The sequence below is a fragment of the Lepidothrix coronata genome, unplaced genomic scaffold (genome assembly GCF_001604755.1).
Source record: "Lepidothrix coronata isolate B3197 unplaced genomic scaffold, Lepidothrix_coronata-1.0 Scaffold225, whole genome shotgun sequence".
In the NCBI taxonomy this organism is placed as follows: Eukaryota; Metazoa; Chordata; class Aves; order Passeriformes; family Pipridae; genus Lepidothrix; species Lepidothrix coronata.
In genome coordinates, this window is record NW_016690405.1 from 936,622 (window position 1) to 963,118 (window position 26,497).

Consider the following 26,497-nt stretch of genomic DNA (forward strand, 5'->3'; position numbering starts at 1 on the left):
TGAGCCATTTAAATACACAGTGTGTGCCCATATCAAAACAGATAGTGAATAAAGGGAAGAAAAATGAAGCAAAGAAGGCAACTGAATGGGATCCAGAAGAATGCCAGGTGGTTACCTGACTGATCCAGCCACAGGTTCCTGACAGAAGGCTGGTATTGTTTGATCACCCATTGACCATGGTGTTAAATACTCCTTTGGTACATATCCGACAAGAAGATACACAAGGACAAAGTGTAATCTCAGCAGACATCTTAATGCCCAAAAAGGTGGCCCAGTTTTAACTGGAAGCAAGAATCTGCTTGTAATGGGATGCATGAAGGGAGGAGAGCAAGACTCAGTGTGCTGCCTGTGCATGGCTTGTTTCCTGAATAAAGAAAGGGCTTCTGTTTGTCAAACTGCCAAGTGAGTGCCTTTAATTATAAATGAATTGAGATTCCTTAAGAAATTAACACACTCAACAAGTGTCTTTTTTTAAATTATAAACAGATGGTATTTTTCAACAAAGGGAAAATGTGATTAAGAAAGCTCCTCTGTTCAGAAAATGCAATTTATACTTTAAACTTTTAATCAATCAAAAGCTTCAGATTTAAAGCAGAACTTACCATAATCATATAGACATGTTTTGGTTTGTTTATACTGCAGTTGTTTAAAAACTGCACCATCATTTACTATTTTCTCTCAAGTGACTTGTGGCATTTACTTAATGTTAACCTAGGTGGCACTAGCAAATGATGAAAATGTCAAAGAAGGAAAACAAATGTATGTTTGTTGAAAATGAACATAATAACATAATAAATATATATGCAAATGACTGTTGTATATGAAATATGCCTTGCTAAATGATGAGACATAGGGCCAGGAATGTCTAGTTATTCGACTGATTAAACAGGAGCTTCATTTTTACAGTCAGGACCACATTTCCTTAACATCTGCTCTGGTAAGAAAATGACAGCAGTGACAGATTTATTTTTTGTTCTTAGGAAAATTTCCACCATATGGGATGCTACTAAAGCTCAATCCAAGGACAAAGGAATCTGTAGGAATCAATTGATCTTACTTGTGCACAGATCCAAATGAAGTGATACTGTCACTGGGGGCTTTTTTTTGTAAACTCTTAATTCCTTTCTCGTATGATTGGAAAGTTTGTCTTCACTGAAGAAAGATTACTTTGGAATAGACTGTATTTGTTCTAATTTGTTAGAAGCATTATGTGACTTGCCCTGAAAAACGAGCTGTTGAAATTGCTCTGATAACAGCCTGGTTTAGTTCAAGCCCAAAATGCCAAGGTGAGCTCTGCAAAAGCCTTTCTTAATGCAGAGAAACAAGAAAGCAGCAAAGCAATTTTGCTGTGCTAATACAGAGATTTTAGATCAGTCCCCACCTAAACGCCCATGAAGGCAGTGAAAGCACAGCACTGCCACTACGTCTGGTGTGTGCAAGTCATCAACCCAGCAAAGTGCCCTTATGGCCACAGGCAGCACAGCTCTGCTGGCAAAGGCATTCAGTGTGGGCCTGGCTTCAGTATGAAGCTGGGACGGAGAGGGGGTATTTGAATTTATACAAATGCAAGTATCCAGTGCATCAGACACATGTTTTCCTCTCCTGAACACTGTTTTCCAGTAGTAGTACTCTCTTCTTAACATGATGTAAGCCAGACCCATCAGAACTCCTATAAGGTACTACACTATACCCCAACAAACACCCAATGTGTGGACTTCAGAAGAACTCTTTAGCTCATCTCTCTGTATTAGTGTTTCATTTGGGCTGCAACTACATTGGCTGTCTGTCAAGAGGCAGGATTTAGTACTATAAAAGTGGATAAGGAGTATATGGTTTGAAAAACGTATCTTTGAAGTATGACACTGCCTGTCATCCAGATGCATGATTATGTGTGCCCAAAGACTGTCAGACTTGCTCCAGGGTGAGGGGACAGGTGGGGAAACCCCAGCAACTTGTTCCCATTCTGAGACAGGAATACTTTAACTGACACCAAGTCCAGACTCAGAGTGAGGGAGTAGATAAGCAAACCCCCCAAAATAAACAAGAGTTAGCAGCCTTCTGAGGATATAAATATTGATATGAAGTGTTTGTGTTGTTTACAGGGCCAGAGAAGAGAATGAGAGGTACCTTGGAGGTGTCTGTGCAACGGTTGTAGCTCAGTGTAATTTCAAGCGCCACAATAATGAGATCTCATGTCTTATGCCCTACAAAACCTTTAACTTCAAAATAAAAGAGAAACAAAAAATGCACAGATCTTACTTACATCCGTTTTCCCCACTATGGAACATCAGTTCATTTCAAAGTCTAGGCAGTGTCCAAGATGATCCACTGAGAGAAAAAAATTACTTAATTATACTTTAATGGATATGGACTACTAGGTCTGTGTGTAACCTTAGTACCTGAACTTCCTGACTTTTATGTGAAAATTTGTAACATTAACAATCTTAGGGGAATATCTGTAAACAAGAATCATCACACCACTTTTTTTTTTATTGTTATTTTGAAAGAGCTTGCTCTCTTTCCTCATATGTGTTTAGTACCACATTAACTGCAAACTAGTTTGGCAGTACTGATCTACTGTGTAGTGAGCTGCTTGCATGCTGATGTTATCTTTGTTTCTATTGTAAGGTATAGAGCTGTGACTCATGTTTTGCATAAATATTTAAATTATGATTTCAACATTTTCATTTTGACAATACTGTGCCAAATACTTCTGTGATAGTTTCATCAGATTTTGAAAAGCAAGTCAGAATAGCTGATTTACCTCTTTTTAAAGAAGCTATAATGAAATCTTTCAGTAATTTCAGATGTTTAAAGATATTCTGTAAACCAGTGTTATCCTACTTTATGACTTTAACTATCCTGTTGCTTGTTATATTGATCTACCATTGCATTACACTGCGTTCTGAACTGCAAAAATTTGAGTATGGTTTTTTTCTACCTTTCCTCAGGGCTTACCTCACACATTGAAAAATAAAACCATACCTGCATATTCTAATATACAACATAGCTCATTTGCACATCAAGACCCAGTATTTCACACCCTCATGAATAAGCAAATAACCTATTTCAAGATTAGCAAATAAAATCTGTCAGCACGATTATGTTTCATTTAATTTAATTATTAATTATACTAATATGAGCTGTGCTTAGCATTACTTAACATTCTGAAGTTTGGCAAATCTTGCATTGTATGCACTCACTTGTTGGTGTGAAATGAGCAGTCAAACAAAAAGACTGGTAACAGTCAAAGAAATGGTCTGAAATGCATCACTGAGTATGACAGCCCCTGATGAACTCAGGTCAGAAGTTTGTCAATGAGCTGAAATCCAAAGCAAGGCAAGGTGCAGTTTGTTTTCTTTAAGATTTATGTATTATAGAGTCAGAGAACAGAGGCATCATGTTGCACATGAAGTGTTTTGCACCTTGTTGAAGACTAAGGTCCAAATAAGATTAGTTTGTGTTGATGATTCAAATCTATTTCCTGAGAGTGTTTTAAAGAGACTTAATAATACATGTCTTGAAGTTTACCTGAGAACAATATTAAAGTTATTAACTTGTATTTTGCTCACAATGAAGACCTGGCTCTTGCTCATTCCAGATTCCCCTTCTTTCCTCCTTTTCCTTAAAACAAAACCATGAAAACTTGGGAAATATCTGATGCCTCCAGTACTTGTACTGTGAGATCTCTAAAAGCATTTTACCTTGTTAAAGCAGTTTCTTCTGCTGAAGAGTCAGTTCTTCAAAATGAAGATGCAGTTAGAAAACTTAGCAAAAAAATAAGTAGCTGAAATTATATATTCAAAACTCCTGAAGTTGTTTATGAAGTAGCATGGGAAATATGGGTGCTGTTGAGCACACTGACTAACCCCTCCTGTTACCAAAACAAACAGAATACAACTGCAAAGGCTTTAGTGGTGGGAGGGAAAATGCTTATTCTAGACAGTGACAACTGATGGCCAGTGCCATCCTGTCTGCAAGAGCTTTGCTAATTGCACAAGACCCAAGAAGTGTGTCAGGTGATCAGGACATGAGAGCTGCTGGATCTTCGCTTCTCGGAGTGCTTCATCCCTGCAGAGCTGAAAATCCAGGAGATCCTTCCAACTGAAGTGGATGTACTTTGAACAACAGTCAGAGAAGGAACCTCCAGACCGGCAGCCCATAGGTTTAAAGAATAAACACTACAGACAGAAAAAAATTACTCCCAAACTGATGTCTTTCTATTACAGAAATTTAAGGAACCCATATTTTTAGGTTTTGGTAATGGCAATTTAACTGTGTTACCTTTGGAAACACGTTATCCCATGCTTGCCTTTTGGGCTACTTTGAACCACCTGGTGGTATAATTCCCTATGAAAAATAGGGTACTGGACCAAAGTAATCATTCCTCTTGAACTCACACTGCAGCTGCTTGAAAGAATGTCTCTCAGGACTAAACCAAGCTGGATAATCAGCCCACACAATAGGCCTGACTCTTCCAAAGCAAATACGTACACAGGGTAACAGAATAATAATGCCAGCTGAATAATGTTGAAATACAACAGTGGGTGACAACTGATTCATACAAAGTGAACTGGTTTTGTCCAAGTAAACTGGGATGGACTTTTCCCCGGTGTTTATTCCGAGCGAGCTCAAGCCTTGAGCCTCTGCTGGAGATGAGCTGTGGCTGACCTAACCAGGCCTAATGGGCTAAGGCAGGAGGGCATCTCTGATTGTCTGGGACAACACCCTGCTCAGAGCAGGGTCAGTGAGACCAGGGCCATGTCCCATCAGCTTTGGAGTATCTTGGAGGATGGAGACTCCACACCCTTCAAAGCAACCTCCTCCCTTGTGTGATCACCATCAGAATAAAACATTGTTTTCTTTTGTTTGAATGAGGTTTCCTGTGTTTCCTTGTGCCCTTTGCCTCTTGTCCTGTCACTGGGCACCACTGAGAAGAGTCTGGCTCTATGGCCTTTAGTATGTGGCAGGAATTTATATCTGAGCTCTCTCCAAGCTGAGTGGTCCCAGGTGTCTCAGCTTCTCCCAGATGACACATGCTCCAACACTTTATCCATCTTTGTGGCCTGCCACAGGTATCCCTCAGGTATGCCTGTGTCTCTCTCACACTGGCAATCCCAGAGCTGGTTCCAGCACTTCAGGTATCACAGAATCATAGAATGGTTTCGGCCGGAAGGGACCTTAAGGATGATCCAGTTCCAACCCTTCTGTCATGGACAGGGACACCTTCCACTAGACCAGGTTGCTCACAGCCCCATCCAATATGGCACTGAACACTTCCAGGGATGAGGCATCAACAACTTCTCTGTGCAACAGGTATGTCTGACCAGGGCTGAGTAGAGAGGAAGGATCACTTCCCTTGACCTGCTAGTGACGATCCAGCCCAAGTGCTGTTTGCCTTCTTCATCGCGATTGCTGCAGTGGTTCCACATAGCATCCACCACGATTTCCAGGACTTTTTCTGCAAAGCTGCTTCCCAGCAGGTTAGCCCCCGGCATGTCCCAGGGCCTGGGTTTGTTCCTCCCAGCAGTGGGACTTCGCACTTCCCTTGCTGAGCTCTGTCAGGTTCCTGCCAACCCTTTTCTCCAGCCCGGCAAGATCCTTCAGGACAGCATAGGTCCATCTGGACAAATCATTCCAGCAGTGTTCCAGCGCCACTTCCCAGCTTTAAAGGACTGCTACTCATTTGCCTGTCTGTATCTCCAGGACTGATGAGTACTACTTCTATAAGATCCAGTCAATGATAATTAAGAAAAAAAATCATACTGGATTAGGCTGCAGCTTGTAATAGGACAGCATTCCAACACTTGATACAGATCTAGGGTTCTTTAGAGGGAAAGATTATACCTTGGATGCTGACATGGATATTAAGAAGCTTGTTTATACTGCATAGAGTTTAAGTAATAGACTAAACATTGTATTAGCCTTCGCTGAACAAAACTTATTTATAAACTTCTGATACTAATTAAATTAATAAAGTTCTAATCTCATAATAATCCAGCTTGACGAGTCACAGAATTTGAGTACACTCTGGTGCAGGGCAGTTAAGGGCAAGGCTGTACCTTTGCCGTGTGAAAGGAAAACACTGGAGTCTCATGAGCCAAGGGAGAAGCCTGATATTGAGCAAGAGTAATAACATGTTACTTAAAGTTGGGGTGCTGGTGTGAAATTTAAGTGCCTTTTGTTTCCAGGGTGCGTGTGTGTGTGTTGTTTCTGACTCACACAACTGATTTCGATATAGGGGACTAAAGATTTGTGCAGATTACAAATGAAGGCTATATCCTTGTATAATTATGGAGCACTACATGTGTAGAAAACAGCTGGAAGCCACAAACAGACAGAACAAATAAGAATCTGGCAGGCACACTCCTTCAATGAACCCACCACCTACACCCCCATGCCTCTTTCTTAAAATAACAGAAACACCTTATGTACCTTATGGCTGGTGCCCCATTTCATGGACATTTCTCCCTCCATCTCATAACAGCTTTGAATCTGTAGCAATCACCAGACTATGATAAGACCAAAAAGCGTTTGGTGTATTGGCCCCACCATCCCTTTGGATCAAACCTGTACTATGTTCCTACCTTCTGTTTTACTTGTATTTTCCGGAGGGACTTGAAGAAATGTGATTCCTGATCCAGTCCTTGAGACTAAGTGTATCTCTGAAACAGAAGGCAGTACTGCATATATTTGACCTGTGCATCTAAGCAAGTTAAAGCACGTCTGTGAGAGAGATAATGACAATATTTCCGAAAGATAACGTACAAGAGTAAACCAAAACCTTATATCAATTAATTTATGGTACTTTAATACCAAGTTAATGCATTTCTCAATTAAGAATTTATAAATTCGTAATTTATAGAAAAAAATAAATCACAGCTTCACAAAAAGCTAACTCGAACAGTTTGTCCCCTCCCCGCCAACAGGCAGTTTACAATATATTTCAACTACGTTGGTAGAAAGTTAACAGTGGTGTGAAACTCTTAAAAAACATCTGCGACAGCAATTGAAAATAAAATAATGATTTTTACTCAGTGAAAAATTAATAGGAATTGTGTTTCCCAGTAAAAGATAAGTCAGAAAAGCAGCAAAAAATCCTTCTCCTAATTGTAATGTACGAGCTTCTCCCCTGCCTCATGTGTCACGGGCAAAGGCAACATGTCAGCGTTAATCATTCCCAGGTTCAGCACTTCAGTGATTTTGGCAAGACGTCATACTCAGGAGTCCAGTGTTTGAGGTGTGTGCTGCCCCTGCCCCCTGTGCTCCACAAGCTGCTGTTCCTCCTCTTCCTTGGGGTATGGTGGGGTCAGCAACAGCTCAGAGTAAAGGTAAGAAGTATGAAGATTTTTCTATGGGATCATGTTCTTTTTTCACTCCTCACCTCTCCAATACAAACCGGAAACATCAGAAATTTTAGCTGTCACACCTCACATTCGAGTATTTACAGAAGAGACAGGATTTGAATGATGTATTTTCACCTGTGCACAAAAATCCTCCCTCTCTGCTGAAGTTATACATGCAACCACAGGACGAAAATGTTTCTTCTCTAACTTCTAAATTAAAAGTCACATTTTCAAAGGTCATTGCACTTGACAATAAAAAGGCAATTAATATGCACTTGATATTAAATATAGTGTACAGACCCGAACTTCTGTGCAATCCATTGCTTCAGACACATATATTTAACAACTTTTTAAAAACTAATCCTCTAATCATAGTTTAACAAAGAAAAACAAACTTTGTTAAAAACAAAAATCTTTAAGAACAAATGTACACAAAAATGCTCCCTTTAACTCCTAGTGCATTTAAACACACCTTTGAAATTCTCCATGTTGTTCCCACATTTAGCCTCGCTACCATTCCATACCCATCTAAGGGCACTATACAAGAACACCTTTTCTCTGACCTAACCAATAGGGCTGGCATTTGGGATGCTGTTGGTACAAACAGGAAAGCTGAAGGTAAGATTATTGTCTCACTCCTTTACACGTGGAAAATGAAACGTTTCAAAGTGGATGTGACTCAGTTGACAAGCACATCGTGAATTCCAGTGGCCCATTTCGGGTGCCAAGTACTTACTTCTCTGAGCCAGGGGTTTGGATTGTCCCAGCATATTTTGCGACAACTTGCTGTTAAAACTGTGAAGGTGGAAACTGAAAGGGAGATTGTGGTCCCTGAGATATACTAAATGAAATCAAGAACTAAAGCGCTAATATTTAGTTTGGAGTGGACCCTCTTTAAGGAAAACTAAGTTAGTTTCAACTTTCAAAAATATAACGATTTATAACTAAAATATCCTTAAGCAGGACGACAGAATATGTGCAGTATTGGTCAAGAAAAGTGCATTGTACAGAGTAGCTTTAAGAGTTCCCAGTTGGTGAGGACCAAGCAGCTGTCCTGTCATGTATCATGCTGAGTCAAACTTGTCTTTCTAAACTAGATGAAGACGAAACATGGCCTTAAACAAAACACCTCTTTACTCCCATCTCTTTAAAGGTACAACTACATGACTTTGTGTCTTAAATACTTATCGTGGGTAAATGTGGCAGAGGCTAAACTGAACTTTTAAACTTTGTGGTTGAACACTTAAACAGTACTCTATGGGCCATATCAGCAACCTATTCATTGCCAAACCAGTGGCACCGTGTGCTACTGGTTAGGCATTCTGGGCTACTGTTTCAAAGGTTTGTACCACTGAAAGTGTTTCAGACCAGTCGCCACTACAATAAAACATCTCTGGCAACCATAGACCTATGAAAATTCAGAGCAGCAGGAAGAATTGTAAGATGTTTACAAAGTTCTATAGTGCATCATTAACTTTCTGCAGTGTGTTGCATAAAGTACCAAACCCCTGAAAGGGGCAGCTAAACATCTGCCATCACTACTTTGGAGACTGTAGGTTTTTGTTATACCACTTTCTCAAACAAACCTTGGGCTTGTGAAATTTTAGAGGATGACGTGTGATACTCCACGCAAAGGCCTCCAGTGCAGTTGGAGTTGATGGGGAAGGGAACAGAGTAACGAAGGGCTGAAGACTGAATTTTCAGTGCACCACTGGAAGGTTACTCAGAGACTGGTGACAGGTGGATTCATGAATATATTGAACCACACAAGTAGCATAATCACGTTGATGGTAGAATCTCTTCCGACAACAAAACAAACCGTGACAAAAAAATCAGCTGCATCCGTCATGTCCACTAAGTAGTCTCATTTATCTTAAAAAAGAAAAAGCATGCATTAGGAACATAGAATTTACTCTAAAACGTTAACAATACTTTATAACACAGCTGAGCTGTAAGAGGAATTCAGTAAAACCAACTTTTGTTTTCAATTACTGCAATTATGAATTAGATGTGTCTTGTGACACCAAACAAGCCAGGGCTTAAGTGTGTGGGATGTGAACACAGCAGGAGAGCAGAGACCACACGATTAAGATGGGTAAATTTTTAACAAGTAGAGGAATCGAAGAAAGGCAATCTAAGCATATTTTCTTCTGAATAAGAGCTCAGCTTCCAGAAATTTGGGAAATATTATTACAACTATCTTGAAGAACTGCATAGTTACCCCTATATGTAAATCAGTATGCAATTTGGCAGTAACTATCACAACATAAGAAATTAAAAAGAACAAACAAAATATTAAAAATACCCCCACAGGGTATTTAAGCGGGAAGAATACAGTATTATTATCAGCACTGACATTTCATTCTGTGAAAATAAAGTAAAAGGACTTTATACCCCAGATGTCACATAAGATCCCATATATAGCCAATCCCTGCTATATCTCACTTGAGAGATGCCAATTGAAGTACAAAAAGGCATTTATTTAAACTTGAGTCTAATAAAATATAGGATCCTTATAGTTAACTCTACCCTCATCCCACCAAAAAAAATGTACAGCTATAAAATATATTGAAATCTCTCAGGTGTTCACTTCCAAAACTAGCGCGAAAAACTTAACAAAATCTTAGCATAAGTATTCCAGTTGCTATACACAGCTTGCTTCAATACTGAAATAAAACAAACTAACAACCCTTTCTCCCCGGGAGAGAAGAATGAAGATCATAAAATAAGGTACAAGTAATTGACTGGATTTTGATGGAATTATGAAATGATATAATGGAATACAGTATTGTTCTTCATATTCAGTCATCAGATGCCACATGAAAAGGCAGCTTAGCAGTTCTGTAAATGGAGTTTTGCCACGTTAGTGTTCTCTATTCTGGCGCAGCAGATTTTTCCTTCATGTTTCAGCAGCTGTAAAATCATGGCCCTGCCCTAGAGAGACACATTCAGCAACAGGACTGTTGCCATGCAAGACTTACTGCTGTTTCAGCACATGAAGGATGAATTCAATCCTCACTAAATTCAATCCTCAAACCTACTACACTGATGACTGTGTTGGAGTTCCAGTGTTTCATTAAAAGATAGAATGTAACAAATTAATTAAATGGAGTTTCTGTACTGAATTAGGAGGAAAGTCTGCTCAGCAAGTTCTGGCTTTTAAAAGCAAAACAATATTTACCAAATTGTCTAAGGGGGAAGCAGCCCTGCTCCAATCAGCAACAGAAATTCTATATATCATATTCTACCCTAGAACACAGCTGGGCAAAACTACAACCTGTACATATCATCGCTGTTGCTATTTCTTTTGAGACATCATAATTTTTAAAACAAATATGAGCAGGAAATTTTTCACAACTTCTCCCATCCCAAAGCTTACTATGTAAATAGTAAACCAATATGTTATTATATAAGGTAATTATGTTGGTGTCTATATAGCAACTATACATACATAGTAAGAGTAACCATGTCGATAGTCACCGTTATCTGAAAACAAGGACAAAATGGTTTCTTAAGGCCACAGTGAGCTGGGATGTTTCCCACTTCTGGGTCAGAAGGGCATTGACAAGCTTAAGGAAGGGAGAAAAAGAAATCTTTTCTTATGAGCTCCAGCAGTGCAAGTTTAGATATTTATATACAGGTTAGTGATTAGTTGTTTTTCAAAAGCAGTAAATCCAAAATTTAAGTTGCTTATCTCCTCGCTTATCATTGATTTTCATATTATTTTAGGTATCCTCCATGTCGTGAAGAACTTGACCTAGAATTTATATTCAAGTTGCTTTGTTGTGCTTGGTAAAAATTTACCCACTTATTCACAGTTGTTTTTGTTTTATTCTTCACAATCAAGATTTTTAGATTTTTCTCATTCATAGATACATTCCAGAGTTAGTAAATTAATGTAAAACCATTTGTTCAGTTTGATTTTTGCCTAGCATTTGTTTAGTTTGATTTTAGTTCTCCTACAAGCTCTGACAGTCCATTTCATGCAAGGAAAATAACAATTGAATAGTTAATTCAGGCTGAATGAGTAGAAACAAAATAGAAATACATTATCATAGGAGCATGCTAGAGTCCTCAATTGTCTGTATAATTAACACCCCCTGCCTATCCCACCAAAACCAAAAGAAAGAAAGAAAACCAAACAACCACCCCCAAACAGCTTACTAAGCAGCAACAATGCCTATACTGTAAAATACTTTCTTTGGAATGAAATTCTAAAACAACAAATAAGAAATGACAGTATCATATGAACTTCTTTTTCTCACCCTAAGAATATTTTAATGAGATGTGTTACTTCTGGCATAAGCAAATAACAATGTCATCCATATTAAGAATTTTCTTTTAAAATAAATCATATATTAATAAGTTGAAGATGCATCTTCATTGCATATGCACACAGTCCCTTCCCCAGTTCTGCAGATAAGCCTTTTGGGGTCTCTTCTCTTCTAGACAAGATTAATTCACTTATACATCAAGAGCAAAGTACAAAAAGAATATTTTATAGATTTAGTAGATGAAGATTTCTAACAATACAGTAGTTCCAAGGGGACTAAAAAAACCAAAGAGGTGCATGAAGCCTTTTGGGCACAGAAGAAAAAGTCTTCATTTAAACAAGATCCTCAAAATAATTAGAGATATTACAAGAAGAAATACAGGATAAAGGATGGAACCTTATTCTAACTGCAATGCACACTGTAATGCAGGCAATGCAAAACTCTGCTAGACTGCCCAAACCTATATCCCTTTTATAAACTGTGCAATCTGCATAGATACAAAGGGAGGGGAGAGTTCAAGGTTTCATGTGCATCTAACAACTACAAATTTCATGGCACATGAGGATGAATTTGAGATGGCCTCTACTTGGCTCCCTTCGGTGCATTATGTCTGATTAACACCCTCAAACATTCGTGTGCATGAACAACAAAAAGCATCAGTAATTTTTGCTGGAAACAAACAGATGGAATACAAAAAAACCCCAACCCAACACTTAAACTAGTGCAGATAGGTTTTAAAGGGATCTAGGTCAAATAATAACTAACCTGAGACGTACTTTGCTCCGATTAACATTACCATGCTACTCATAATAAAAAGACCCAAAGGCAGACTAGAGAAGATACTAGTGTCACCTGATGTCATCCAGGGGAGGGTGTTTCCAGTCAAGCAAATCAAAAGAGAAATATATATAAATTGCAATATATGTGTTAAAGATCATATGAACAGCAAAAGATAACAAATGTAGTGACATTCACAGAAAAACTAAAAAATTATGCACAAACCCCACAACAATACAAAACAGACTCTCAATGTAAGAATTCAAATCTAAATTCTACTGTCAGCACCATCTAGGTTGAGCCCATTTCTAATATTCTTCAATCTTAACTATCCCTAGCAAGCAGAAGACAAAGCTTCAAAGCAAGAACTAAGGAAAATAACATTTTCCCCCCAGGCGTTAAACCAGACAATCGCTGAGATAAGTTTTGATAAATATGTCTCTTTTCACATGAACTGAAGGGAAAGATCAAGTTTTACTTTCTTCAAGGCAGAATTTTTTATTCTTCAAAAGGAAATAAAGATATATAAGTAAGAGAAGCATCAGAGTCCATATCATAATGGACTGAATATGATTCTGAAGTGATTCATGTTGCTCATGCTAAATTACCTGTTGCTCATGCTAAATTACTTGTTTCCCTTCCCAGTAGCCTTGGCAGACTTGTTTGTAAAACATGGTGTTAAATAAAATACTTAAATCAACATATAGGATGGCGAAAGGAAAATTTTAGCTTTCAAGAATAAAGAGACTTCATGAAGCTTTGGGGCTCCAACTGTAGCTTTTGGATTGTGGGGGGAGTTTATATTTTGAGGATTCTTTACTTAATACTTTTCATTCTAACAGTTTTTCCAATGAGAGGGAAATGAAATAGAGATAAAACCCACAAATGATGTGTTATAGGATGATTAAGGACTGCAAACTTATCCTGAAATAGTGTTCAAATATAAATTCAAATTATAGATCATAGAAGACTGCAGCTTTAATTTAATTCAAACCTGACAGATGAGAAAGCCCTATACTTCAAAAGAAAGATCTTGTTCAGTCCCTCAAGAGTGTTTTTATATTCTCTGTGTGTGAACAACAGGTCTATGCAATTCTTCACTTTATGATAACTTCTTGCTTTTAACTCTTATGAGTCAAATAGATTTTGATGTGGATATCAACCCCTCTATAATATACAGCAAATGACAAAGGCAAGATATGGCAAGAAAAATCACAGGATGAAACTTTTCTCCTTTGAAACATGAGGTTATAGTATAAGAAAGTTTACAAAATCCCTGCAATGTCTTAGAATTGTGCTGTATCTCTTCTAGGTAAGATTTTTTTTCTTTTGTAAGCCAATACCACTCTGCAAAACCTGCAGTTAGTCTTGATTTCATATTTTCTGTTTTTAGAGCCCTACAAGATATTACTTGTGCCCTCCTTTCAAGAGGAAGAACTACATATTTTCCTGCTTTGTTTCCACAGTGGTTTTAAATAATGATCTTTAAATCACTGTAATAGTCCAGAGATGGCATGAACAGAAAAGGCTAACTGGTTAATTAATAATACTTAACCTGCATTAATTTTTGGTTTACCTTCTGAAGAAGCTTCAGCTGTCTCCCAGCCCATAGATTTCAGTACAGCTTTCTTCCATCTGGCGTACCGAAATTCACTTTCTGAAATTAAGGAACCAGCAAACAGAAAAGCCTCTCAATGCATAGGAATACAACCACAAGTATTTAAGAACCAAACACTACAATATTAGTTTTCCACTCTTTAGCACAGTATCGCTTGTTTGCAGAAAAAGCATTATAAAATCCTTTTTTGAATTAAAAAACCTCCACCCCAAACTCCACAGTTAAGCACAGTAAGAAGAAATAAAATCAATTTTCTGCATGTTCACCATTAAGAAGATTTACAAGCAGGACAAAATGAAGCAATTGATATTCATGTAGAAACCCTTCAATGTTGAAAATGTTGTCTTGAAGTAGGGATTGTAGAAGTAATTATAATCAAATTGTAAGACAAAAGTATGTACCAAAAATTAAGAAATTGAAAAGACAAAAAAGCATTTGTCTTGCACAGGGATTAATTATATCAAGTACGTACTTTCCAGCTCTACAAGCACTTAGGAACTGATGAAAAATATAGTTAGTTAAAACCCATTAATTAACGTAAGCTTTTTAAAGCCAAAAAAAGGAATCTCCCCAAAACAGTCAGTCTGTCCTTTCTACATCTGTGAAAACTCACAAATGCACAGGAGCTTAGAAGACATCTTTCACATCAAAAATTTTCAAGATTTCTTTGATTTTACTTGCTATGAATCCAAAGCTACTGACTGCAATGCCCAGTGCCAAGCTGCTTTGAAAGAGAAGACAGAAAAAAACCCCAACATATTCCTCGATGGAGCTACATTGTTTTAACCATCCTCCAATCTTACTGGTCAATGTGAGCAGAAAAGAGCAATGGAAATGCACTTTTCTCTAAGCCAAACACCACCAACTTGATCTTCAACATTTTTGAGGATGTTCATAGAATATTCATTTTATATCAGCATGTCAGACTGCAATAAAGAAAAAACCCGACTTGTTGGTCAAAAGATAAATTTGCAACTCAGATAACATAAAAGGGTTTTACCCTCTGGGTTGAGCTGTGGTTCAAATCGTTCAGATGTCACTGCTGTCCAATCTCCAGGATTCAGGCTCCAAACTCCAACTCCTTCTGCAGCTCCTGCTGCCATAGCAGCTCCTAAAGCTGTAGTTTCAGGCATTGATGGCTTTACTGAAATAAATCACAGAGAGGATCATGATAATTTGTAATGAAAGTCACTTTGATGACATTAGAACTAAAGATTTATGTATCCATCTAAAAACAACTGAACAAGGCATCCAATCTGCTCTCAGTAGCTTTAAAAAGAAAATAGGAGCTGCAATTTCATCTTACCTACTGGAATACAAAGAATGTCTGCTTGGAGTTGCATGAGGATTTTGTTATTGGTCATTCCTCCGTCTACTTGTAACTGACTTAGTGGTATCCCACAGTCCTTGTTCATGGCATCTAAAATCTTAAGTAAGAGTAATATACAACTTAATTGCAGAGAAATACACGATACTCTCTGAGTGTTAAATACTGATACTTCAGCATTTGCTGAAGAGCATTAAGTACATCATTCTCCTCTCCTATATATTGAAAGAGCAAAACAGAAGTAGTGACAATAGAGTTTTGTTTATTATACAGCACATGCATCTATTCATTACAGAAATCCTAGTGTAGGAATCCTTCTCCTCTGATGCTCTATATGTAGCTTGTGTGCTGCTCATGTGGCCTGAGAAGAAGAATTTTGAAGAAAAGATGATGACAACTACAACATTTTTCAAAGATAACAAAGGAAGAAGCAATAATAAATGGAGTCCTTTAGCTGAGCTAGGTTGTTTAGATACTTCCTCTAATTTGATGCATTAAATAATTGAGAGATTAAAACATGGACCTGACAACCTACAAGACATTTCAGTAGGAACTGAAGAATATTGAACTCCTTTGAAAGAGCAACCTTTTCAAATATTTTGAGTTAGTTGTTGAAAACTGAGAATTTTACATTAAACCAGATAGACAGCAAAAATAAACTGTTAGTGTAATTTTTTATAAAACTATGTTTCCTTCTTTTGAGCACAGCCGATAGCTGAAAAAAGGCTAATTAACTATGAGTGGAGCATTTAATTCACTGATACTTATCAATATGCTTTTTAGAGGATTTCCTAAAAACATAAGGTTTGCCTCAAACCTTAGCTACCGGTAACCCCACAGCATTACCCTACAAGCACCATTAAATACAGAATAGTGGGTTTTCTAGGGTTTTGTAAAAACAGTCAGTTAAATGTCTCATATGCACTTTGTAAGGTTAGTACATAATTTCTGTTTACAAGTTAGGGATTAACAAGTGCAGAATGATTTTCTCTCTGTAATTTTTCAATTTATTTGAATAAAAGGGAGGTGTGTTTTTCTCAGCTTTAAATGACAAAGCAACACAGATCACAAAAAAGATGAGAAATACAACACATTCTGCCCTGTTCTGTAGCTCACAAAGTACCCATTTATACAGTCCTTACTGGGAAAAGTCAACATGCTATTTAAAAAAGAACAAAAAAATTGTAGGCATGCAAGGTAGTAGAAAACTTCATAGAGACAAACTGTCCAGTAGATTCTCCCCATTCCCAGAAAGTAAATAAGCAAGGTCCCTTACCACAAAATCTTTAAAGGAACTAAAGAAACTGCCACAGGATAAATAAAGGTTAAAAATAACAAGGTAAGAGTAAGGCCAGTTTTCAAGGTGGCAGCATCTGTCCATGGGCCTGCACTAAAAATAACCAGGAAAACAGACCTCATAGCACAGCAGCAAAGCTTGCTGGCAGTGCTACACTAGCACTGCTCTCCACCACTTATTTCCTTCATATATATCATTTTACATTTGTTTAACTCCATATTATCTGCCTATTTTACCATTCAGAACTTCAGCGCTGTTGGAGGCTCTGGTTTTGTTTGTCACTGTGAAAAGAGCATGTTGGATCATCATGCACTCAGTAGAGATTAAAATTAAATTAAAATAATGTTGTAAACAAGGAAGATAAAGGAATAAAACAAATCATAACCAGGCTGCTGCTATCTCTATTGTATGGAGGTTGGATGAAAAGCAAATATGCAACTTTTGTTTAATGACAGCATTGTACACCTCTTAGAACTGAAAAATTGCTTATTTTTCCATAATGCCTTCAGGAAGAAAAAACACAACAAGTGTCATCTATCTGCATAAGGAAGGAGCTTTTTGAATTATAAAGTACTCAGAATGTCACAATAAAACAGGCAAGAACTCCAATGGATGTGAAATTTGAGGGATTTCCTGAAGACTTCCATTTTAACTGGAATTAAAAGAACTTTGTTTTTGACAAGACAGAACTAACGATGTATCTTTGAAAATGTATACATATTTTATCTGTGCCAATAGGACTTAATCTGTTCATTTAAGTGTACCCAGAGACCTGATTAGGCACTCCTGTCACTGTGATAAAAGCACATTGGCTAAAGTATGGGGGAGTATTAGATCTGCTCAAACAGTAAACTTCACCCTCAATCAGTGTAAGAGCTTTATTCTCCTCTCTGCTACTCTCAGCCACATGCCCTGTCTCACATTCTGACATTTGCTGCACTCCTCTGCAAGGCAGCTGAGGTCATTAATCCAGTGGAAAAATAGCCCAGCAAAAAGAGGGATAATTTTCTGCTGGAAAGTTCATTGAGGTGTCACATGAGAGGGAATGGATGGGAGAACAGACAAGGAAAGAGAAGCAGACAACAAACCAGACCGTCAGTTTAGTTCCCTGTAACTTTACCCTGAATGCAAACACAGGGAGGAGTAGATGGTGATATAAAGATTCAAATGCCCACACTGATATCAATCCCTTTGATTTGGTTGGGGGATTAATTTCCTCTGTGAGAATTTCGGTTTGCTGTTGCAGGATTCCAGCTAAGGCAGTGAAGGATGTAATGGGCAGGAAGTGAACACAGATTTCCCTTGGTGTGTTTGCTGTTGTCTCACTTTAACTCATTTTTGTTCTTGTGTACCAGAAGCAATATAAGCCACCTCTGTCACAGCAGACAATGTAAAATGTAGTCTCCTACACCAATGAAACTTTGTAGTTATGGCGTTGGCCTTGTCATTTTAATATTTCTATGTTCTGCCTCTCAAAATATTCACAAAATATGTTTACCATATTTTAAGTGTGGATAAAAGGCAGCATTGCCACTCCAAAATAATGTACCAGTCAATCTTGTATAAATCCACAGGAACAATTTTTCAACATTAGCAATAAGCAAAGACAAGAATAGCATTGAGGTACAATATAAAGCATGTGATGAAACTTCATTACATCTTTTAAATCTCTTCTTTTCCTGAAGAGCTACAGTTCCTGTTATCATACTAATTTACAATGAATTTAGGACCCAATTTTCCTTTACCTCTCGCGTTTGAAAGCAGACAGCTTCTAGTGCAGCAAAGGCGATGTGTTTTTTATTTGTAAACTGAGTAAGGCCACAGATAATACTGTTGAGAGAGAAAAAACCCCAAAGTTAGGACACACTTCTTAGCAGACGTACACTGTTACTTCAGACCTAGGTCTTCTAATTCAAAGCTCATACGGTCCATTGTATGAGGACTCCTTTTTAATATTAAAAAGCTTGTTTTTCTTTAATCTAAACTCTCTCCTTTTCCTTACAAAGGTGCTTTCAGGTTCCAATCAATTAAGGTGCCATAAATTAATTTGGTTTTGCCAATCTGCATGCAGATGGATGTATATTCACCCATACACACACACAAATACCCCCACAAATTCTAGTCTGCCTTAAAAAAAAGTTTAATTCAGACTGATTTCTCTTTAAAAATAATATTAATTATCACTATAATCTTAATAAATTCTCTATTGCTTTCAGTTCTTATGGAAAAGCACAGTTTGGGTCAGTGCTGTGCTCTAAATGCTTGAAATTGTTTTCAGATCTTTCTGGCCATTGATTGTTTCTGAACCTTCAAAGAGGTTTTTGGATATGGAAATTCTGCTAAATCTACCCATGGGTAAGATGAATTCTGTCAATGTACTCTGAACTGCAGCAGAGCAAATAACCATCCTTTTATCCTATTTCAGCATTCAAGGAACAGCAGCACGCTACACAGAAAAGCTGCTGTATTTGGTACACATGGATACATGCAAGTTCAAAGATATTAAAGGGCATTTTTAGTTGTTACCATTCCAAAGATCAGCTTTTAACAGATAAAAAGTTAAGCACTGTGATCTGAAAAATGGTAAAAACATCTATCTCAAAGATTCTTCTTTTTACTTACGTACAAGAAGCATATAAATTCTAAAGATGAAACTACTTGAAACCTTGGGAACTAGATATCCTTTAGGACTTCTTTTCTCACTTTAGGGAAGTTATTTTATATATAAATTTATATGCTTCTGTGATTCCCATGGCATGTGTGATTCCAGGAACAGTAGGCAAACTTAAAACAGCAGAAAAGACAAATGAAAGGCTACTGCTACAGCTAGTTACGTCTGAACTATCCAGAAAGGGGCTGGAAAAAAGGAGTAGAAAAGTTTTCAATAGACTGGAAAGAAAGCTGGGTATAAGAGGAAGGAGAAAAAGTCAGAAGGATTTAAGTAGCCTGAAACTGAACACAAACGACTAATCAGCACTATATTCTTCCTTTCCTACTTTTGTTGCCTGACAGCTCACAAGAATGCAGACCTCTTCTAATTTTAGTGAGATGAAAATCCTTTCAGAACCAGAAATTGTTTTCCCTGCCCTCCTTCCCCCCTTCTTTTTTTTTTTTTCAGAGAGAGGCAAGAAGGGGCGAGGAGGATGAGTAGCTGAGCTGGCTAATCCTTCTTTTTCTCCCAGTAGCAATTGCTGTTTTGAACAGGTTAAATACAAAACAGAAACTCAGTAGTTTCTTTAAGATACCACAGAGAACGATGTATCTGGACACATCAAAGGAACAAAAAGAACAATTTCCCATGCCTGGAAGGACAAGCGTGGTAGATTTGCAAAATGATTAAAATCCTCCCCAAATGCAGTATTCAGTCAGATCCTTACCCCCTTGCACTGGGCTCCCAGTATGGTGCATACAGTCCTGAAAATGCTGGCACAAAGTAGACGCCATAAGAAGTCCCCACTTCTGCAGCCAGTTTTTCTAATGCACACACACACAAACAAGCTTCAGTTAGCTTTTCACAACTGTACCAACACTTAAATATATCACTTTAAAGTGTTATTATTTAAATTGGAAAAATATTCAGAATATATTAGGTAGCTACAAAAATAATCAAGCCATGTATACAAATAAAAAATACAACTAGTGCTGGCACTCTGCTCCTTGTTAACTAATTTTCTGTTTGCAACGGTATGAATGGAATATGGAGCATAGGGAGTTGTGGGAAATGTAAAATGTAAAATCAAAACCAAACCCCCAAATTATGTGCTCAATATTCTGACCTAGATTCCGTGAGGTTTTCAAAGGTTATCCTGTGGGTAAAGAATGCAATCTTCAAAGCAGTCCAAAAGGTCACACTTTTCTTACATTTGAGTCAAGACAAGCAAGTGAAACTGGATCAAGACCAAAGGGAGTTAAGAACTAAATTCCCATTAACTTCAAATGAATTTAGAGTTCCAAATTCTCAGCTTACGTATATAAATCACAAGGCCACCTACAAGGAATTCTAAAGTTTCTTAATATCTGAGTAATAACTGTGGATATACGAACTCAATACTAAAATATTTGTAATTAAAAAAATTATATTAAGACATCTAGAACTGCAAAGAAAATAATGCTAATATGCAGCTCATTCCTAGAACAAGAAAGGAAAGCATTTTTTTCTGCTTTTGTAAATTTTTTGTTTGCATTGATCAGAGGAGCATAGCACTAGACAAAAATAGCAGGAAAACTTAAAAAAGTCTTTCTAAAATGATACTTTTATACAGACTCCACTTAAAAAAGGAGTGAAGGGAGAAGGAAGGACATGTTTAGGGAAACACAAAGAGATGATGAAGTCCTACATGACTTTACCAACACTGACAAGGTTAAAGTTCTTGAAACTGAAACCTTCCAAAGGTCTAGTCAAACCTGTGAAGAGGTACTGTAGCGTCTCAACAACTAATTCATGTGACAGTAGTTTATATTCTGCTGTATGATCTGCAAAGTTTTCTTTCAGAAAAATGTTTTAAGTTTTTGCTTAATCTTTGAAGTTTTATATAAAATTTTAATTCTGAATTTTTCCACCTTTCAATAAGATATGAAATTATTAAAAATATGTAAGGAATCTCTTTTTAGTCCTAAATCTTATTAAATTAATCATTTTCAAACTTATGCCCTTGCATGCTTCTGATATTTTTTCCTTTTCCAAAATTTGATATATTCCTAGTTTCTATAATGTCACACACCAGTTTGTTCAGTTCAGCTCAATCAGAAAACATCAGCTGTGCAACTGCTAAAGGATTACTGTATTCTTAGCCAAAACAGATTACTCTCACAACTCGTTTTAAGAGGCAACTTTGCAAACTGAGGTCTCTAACTCAATGGATATGAAGCCTTCTACATAAATTATTGCACATGTAGGGCCTCAAGTTCTCATGTTTATGACAACAATATGTAGGTTCAGGATCAAATACGGGCTGATTTCTGTAATACAGACTTAAATACTCTTGACTGTGGAAAATTCAACACCACATGAAAACAGGAGATACATTGTATATATAGTATCCAACTGAATATCTGTTTGCTAGGGAAACTACTAAAAAGTACAGATTGCAAAAGAACAAAGTTTCCAAGGCTGTATTGAGAGGCTTTATGAAATACATGTAACAATAACAGTGAGTTCATGGATGCAAAGCAAATTACTTAAACATAGCGAAATACATGCATCTTCCATCTTTTCTTTAATATTTTGAGTTTTCATTCACCAATAGAGACATTATGACACTGGAAAACTTTAAAACCTGAACAGTTTCAAATTGTAAATACTCACCAACTTCCTGTGAAGACTTAGCGATACCCAGATTGTCCCTCAGCCAACGAACAACAGCACCAGCTATTGCAACAGATCCCTGAAGGAAACAAAATCACCACATTAGGAGACAACAGGTGGTAGCTTTGTGTTCCTTTTTAAACGACTGGAGAGGAGGGGTAGCTGTGGCCTCGAACTGCAGGCTTACAGTCACAGCTTGAAGCACTCCCAAGAATGCTCACAACTAACCCCCAAGTTTCTTGGCATCTGGAGACTGCAGTGTAAAAAGGGCAGCCTATTACACAGGCTCCAGGCAGAAAAGGTACATATTGTGTGCTTTTTTCCATGACATTTCCTAAGCAGTTTTCTTGTCTTTCTAATTTATGTCTTCTCCTGAATATACAGTTATGAGGTCCGGTAGCCTCAGACTTCTTTTCCTGACAAAATAAGATTTTTATGCTTTCATTTAAAGAAACAAGACTGATTACATCCAGTCTAAATACAAATGCCCAGAAAGACAGAAAATTTAGGCACTGGTGCATTTGCCAGCAAAATTGCTCTGAATTTTTGAATTTGGCCCTGCATGGCTCCATCATACCACAGATAAATGACATGGCTCTTATCTCACTCCAAAGTGCAAATGGACTTCTCCACAAGACAATCTCAAGTTTACCAGACCAAGCTTCAAGTAAAACAGGAGCAGCATTGTATTTTCATTCAAAGCCATTGCTGGAAGGGGCAGGGGTGTTTTCTAAGCAGCTGGCTATTACTGTTACAAGATACCAGTTTGATTTAAAAGAAAAGGTTGAATCCATATTTTTTGCCTTTCTGGGAAGTGTCTTAAGCAGCAGACTGTGGATGATTCTATCATGGATATAGGATAAAAGACACTCAACATCTTCTGTTGAAGCTTTGTTTTCAGACAATATCAATAATGACGTGGAGGCGAAGAAGCAAAGCACACGTGCATGTGTTTCAGCATGCAGAAATAAAAATCACTCTCAAGACAGTTCCAGAACATGGCTTAAAAATAAAACAAACCTCTCACACACCCACACAAAATAAAAATCCCAAAGCTTGACAGAACATGGCAAATGCAAGATTCACTTTCCTTAGGGAAGGAAATGAACACAGCCTCCTACATCCTAGTAAAGTACTATAAGCCACAAACTATTCTCCCAGTGAAAAAAATTCTGTGTGTTGTCTTTGTTTCTCATGGAAAACATAGGATGTCTGCAAAAGCTCAACATCAGCAGAGAATTCAGTATATCTGTTTCAAGAATAACTATTAGATTATAATAGTTAGTCCACTTAAGCAGCACAGGTGGAAGAGTAATTATTTTGCTGTTTCCAATAAAGCTTTAGTGCCAAATAGGTGCTCAGCTGATCTGTGCTTCAGCAGCAGAGCTTTAAAACAATGAACCCTGATGTAAAAATACAATTTTCTACAGAATTTGGATGCCCTCAGACTTGTGTGGAGAACCAAGGAACTAAATTCTGTAAGTAGGCATCTAAATCTAAGTAGGTAAAAAAAATCTAAATTGTTAGAGGATTTTCGTCCCAGAAATTTGGTTCAGATTTTTAAAAGTAGAAGTAAAATTCATTACAATGAAATAAAAAACATTTAGTTATGACTTTTATTATGAGAAGATAACTGAAACACTAGTACTTCCCCCCCTCTTTTCTTAAACCAAATTTAGTATAGAAATCTTTCTGTTTTATTTATTTATAACATTCATTAAGGATTTGAGAGAATGAATAACAAAAGAAAAGTTTTCACCATCTTGCTCTGAAAATATAAATGAAGCAATGAAGAAATATTTTATTAGATTACATGATATAGATTGGAGATAGGGATAACCAAAACCACACATAAACCTTGAGGCACACAAGCTAAAACATTTCCATGCAGCTCCAGATAACATAAAAATACCAGATAACAGAAGTAAACAAGAACATGTATCACTAAAAAAAGGAAGAAACTACTGAACTTACCTCTAGTGCATAACAAACAGGTTTGTCTCTGCCCAGTTTGTAAGCTATTGTGGTTATAAGACCATGCTCAGAAAACACCGACTAAATGAGGAAATGGGAAAAAAAAGGTAAAACATGAACAGAGGCAGGAAATATTTAAATTAAAACATTCAAATTATAATAAACAAGAAACCAAACCTTCAAATGAAATATGGAAAGTTTAAACAAAGTACATTATCAGTCAGTCTAAATAAACACCTGTTATAGAACTCTCAGATTGGTGGTGCTAATTCTCATTTCCACAAGCTGCCACAGGTCTTTCCAGCCTCCTTATGGCAAAGAATTGGGGATCTTTAGAAGGAGATGGAAATGAGAAGGAAGCCAAAGCTTTGAGTTGTTTATTCAACTCCAACTACAAAGAAATAATGAGAGAAAAGTAAAGAGAAGAAATAAAATAGCCAAGAGAAGGAAGAAGGCCTGTGGTTAAAGTAACACAACACTTGAGCCTCTCTGTGTGACGTTAAGAAACTTGTATAGGGAAAGAGCAAGAAACTTGCTATGAAAAGTTCTATTTGGACACTTAATGAGCTAGGAAATGGAGTCTTACTGAAATACCTTCAACAAACAATTATTTTCTATTCTTTCAGATTTCAGTCTGTGCTTTTCCTTATGTCTGGCAACATGATTGTAGTTAGTAAGTCTAAGAAAGGCTAACACACAGTTGTATTCGAGAACTTAAATAAAGATTGTAAAAAAAATAAAAGGGAACAACTAAAAAATGCAACTGACCTTCTGACCTGTATTGCAGAGCAAGAAACAGCCTGTTCCGTACCTGGCATGAAAGCAAAGCAAAGTTAGACCAAAATGTTAGACCTGTTACTGCAGCTCATCAATCCATGAGTCCCTCATGGAGAATTAAGACATCACATTTTGACCCTTGAAGGTTATTTTACCATTAACTGATGATAAAACCATCCTCAAAAAGGTTGATTTAAATGCAGCCTGAAGCTGAAAAATCTAGTCACATTCCTCTCTCTCTGGCTATTTTTTGTATAACACTTTATCAAGTAGCAGATATGGCTGAAAACTAAGTGTGAATTCCTCTTTAGTGGCAGTGTTTACCTACTTCAACTTAAGCTGATTATGAAAGCTACTTTATAAAATAAATATTTCACAATATTAAAGGGGAAATTTTAAGAAACTTTGTCCCTGTCATAAAGAAGAGGGTTTTCTTTAAATATATTCTATTCAAAAACTTTTAAAAATGGTGTGTTTCTCATTTGAAGACCACATCACGTATATGTGTACATGTACATGTGCATACAGACACAGTTTAATAAAAGGAGTACAAAATCCTACAATACACTCTAATTTATTCTGAGAAATTATGAGTTCCCTACCTTTCTAAACCCCCAAAAATTAATAGCTTAAAACAGTATTGAGATATTGTCTTCAGTTATATTTAGAGAGAAAAAGAGTAAAGCAATAACAGAAATAAGCTAAAAAATCTTACTGTTACCTTTTAGCTTAGTGCCGTTCGCTTTTTTTTCAAAAGGTCTCTTGTGTTATAAAAGCATTTATTGTAAAAATACTTTGTGATAATATTACTTAGAACCATGTTTGTTTTACTAAAACACAAGGTCACTAAACATTCAATTTGTGCATAAATATAAAATAAAAAGTGGAGGTCAATTAGCCGCAAGTACAGGTGGATGTGTAATTATACCTGTGAAAGTCCCATACTGTGCATGTACCTACATGCTCCATAAAGCACGTGGTTGTAAATGGAACAGTAAGTCATTTAAGCAGAGAGCTTTTTCTCAAATGAGTGTTTGATTACACCAGTTGCCCGATTTAACTGATCAGTTATTTTAAACAGGGGACATGAAGAGGCTGAAAAATAGGAAAAAACAAACGCAATATTCTCCATGCTGAGCTAGACAGAGAAGCAAAACTAAGTACTGCAACTGAAATGAACCTCTTCCATCCGGCAGTGCTGTGCCATTCAAGTTTATGCAATTTAACTCATAGGCTTCTATTCATTTAACTTTAGGTCACAATTTAAATGATACCTGCAACTGTTTTAATCTCTCTTTTGGAAAATTTTAAAATGAAAAACCTCCTGTCACACAGAGGTGTTTTTCTCAGAGTGGCTGTGTTCCAAAATACACCTCACAAGCCACGTAACTTCAACCCCTTCGCTACTTTATATAATAAAGTCAGGACATGGTTTACTTTGTAGGTCAGTACAGTCAAAAAGTAGATCTGCTAACTACAAAAGCATTTGGCTGCGAGCTTGAAAAATAACATAAGACTAAATTCAAAACAGAGCAGTGTTTATCTTACAACTTTAATAACAACTTACGTATTTTTTGCTTGCCCATCTTGAAAACACATTTGCCCAACAAGCGCAGCAGACTGGTCACCCAAGCACTGAAAGTGGGAGACATTTTCTTTTAGCAAATGAATTATGTACATGAAAAAGGACTGTGAACAGATATATTTCACTGTAACTTGAATATATTTGTACAACACAGGCAACTGAAAGTGAGGAAAAACCTATAGAGACAAGTTATGCTTTTTATTACTCTTCCTTTTGT

General features: G+C 37.0%; 1 protein-coding gene and 1 long non-coding RNA gene across 3 annotated transcripts in view; both read right to left on the reverse strand.

Moving 5' to 3' along the window:
- Positions 1-12,380: 12,380 nt before the first annotated feature.
- GK (glycerol kinase) overlaps positions 12,381-26,497 on the reverse strand; it is a 36,051-nt gene continuing 21,934 nt past the window's right edge. For both annotated transcript variants that reach the window (XM_017833933.1, XM_017833932.1), the window contains 5 exons: positions 18,385-18,469; positions 15,322-15,442; positions 15,016-15,159; positions 13,974-14,054; positions 12,381-12,472 (listed from right to left, as the gene is read on the reverse strand). In XM_017833933.1, coding sequence (XP_017689422.1) covers positions 12,381-12,472; positions 13,974-14,054; positions 15,016-15,159; positions 15,322-15,442; positions 18,385-18,469 — 523 coding nt within the window. The remainder of the gene's footprint in view (positions 12,473-13,973; positions 14,055-15,015; positions 15,160-15,321; positions 15,443-18,384; positions 18,470-26,497) is intronic.
- LOC108506665 lies at positions 23,918-24,724 on the reverse strand. The gene is made up of 2 exons (XR_001877848.1): positions 24,687-24,724; positions 23,918-23,999 (listed from the first exon to the last, which is right to left on the reverse strand). It is a non-coding gene; the product is annotated as an uncharacterized LOC108506665 (long non-coding RNA).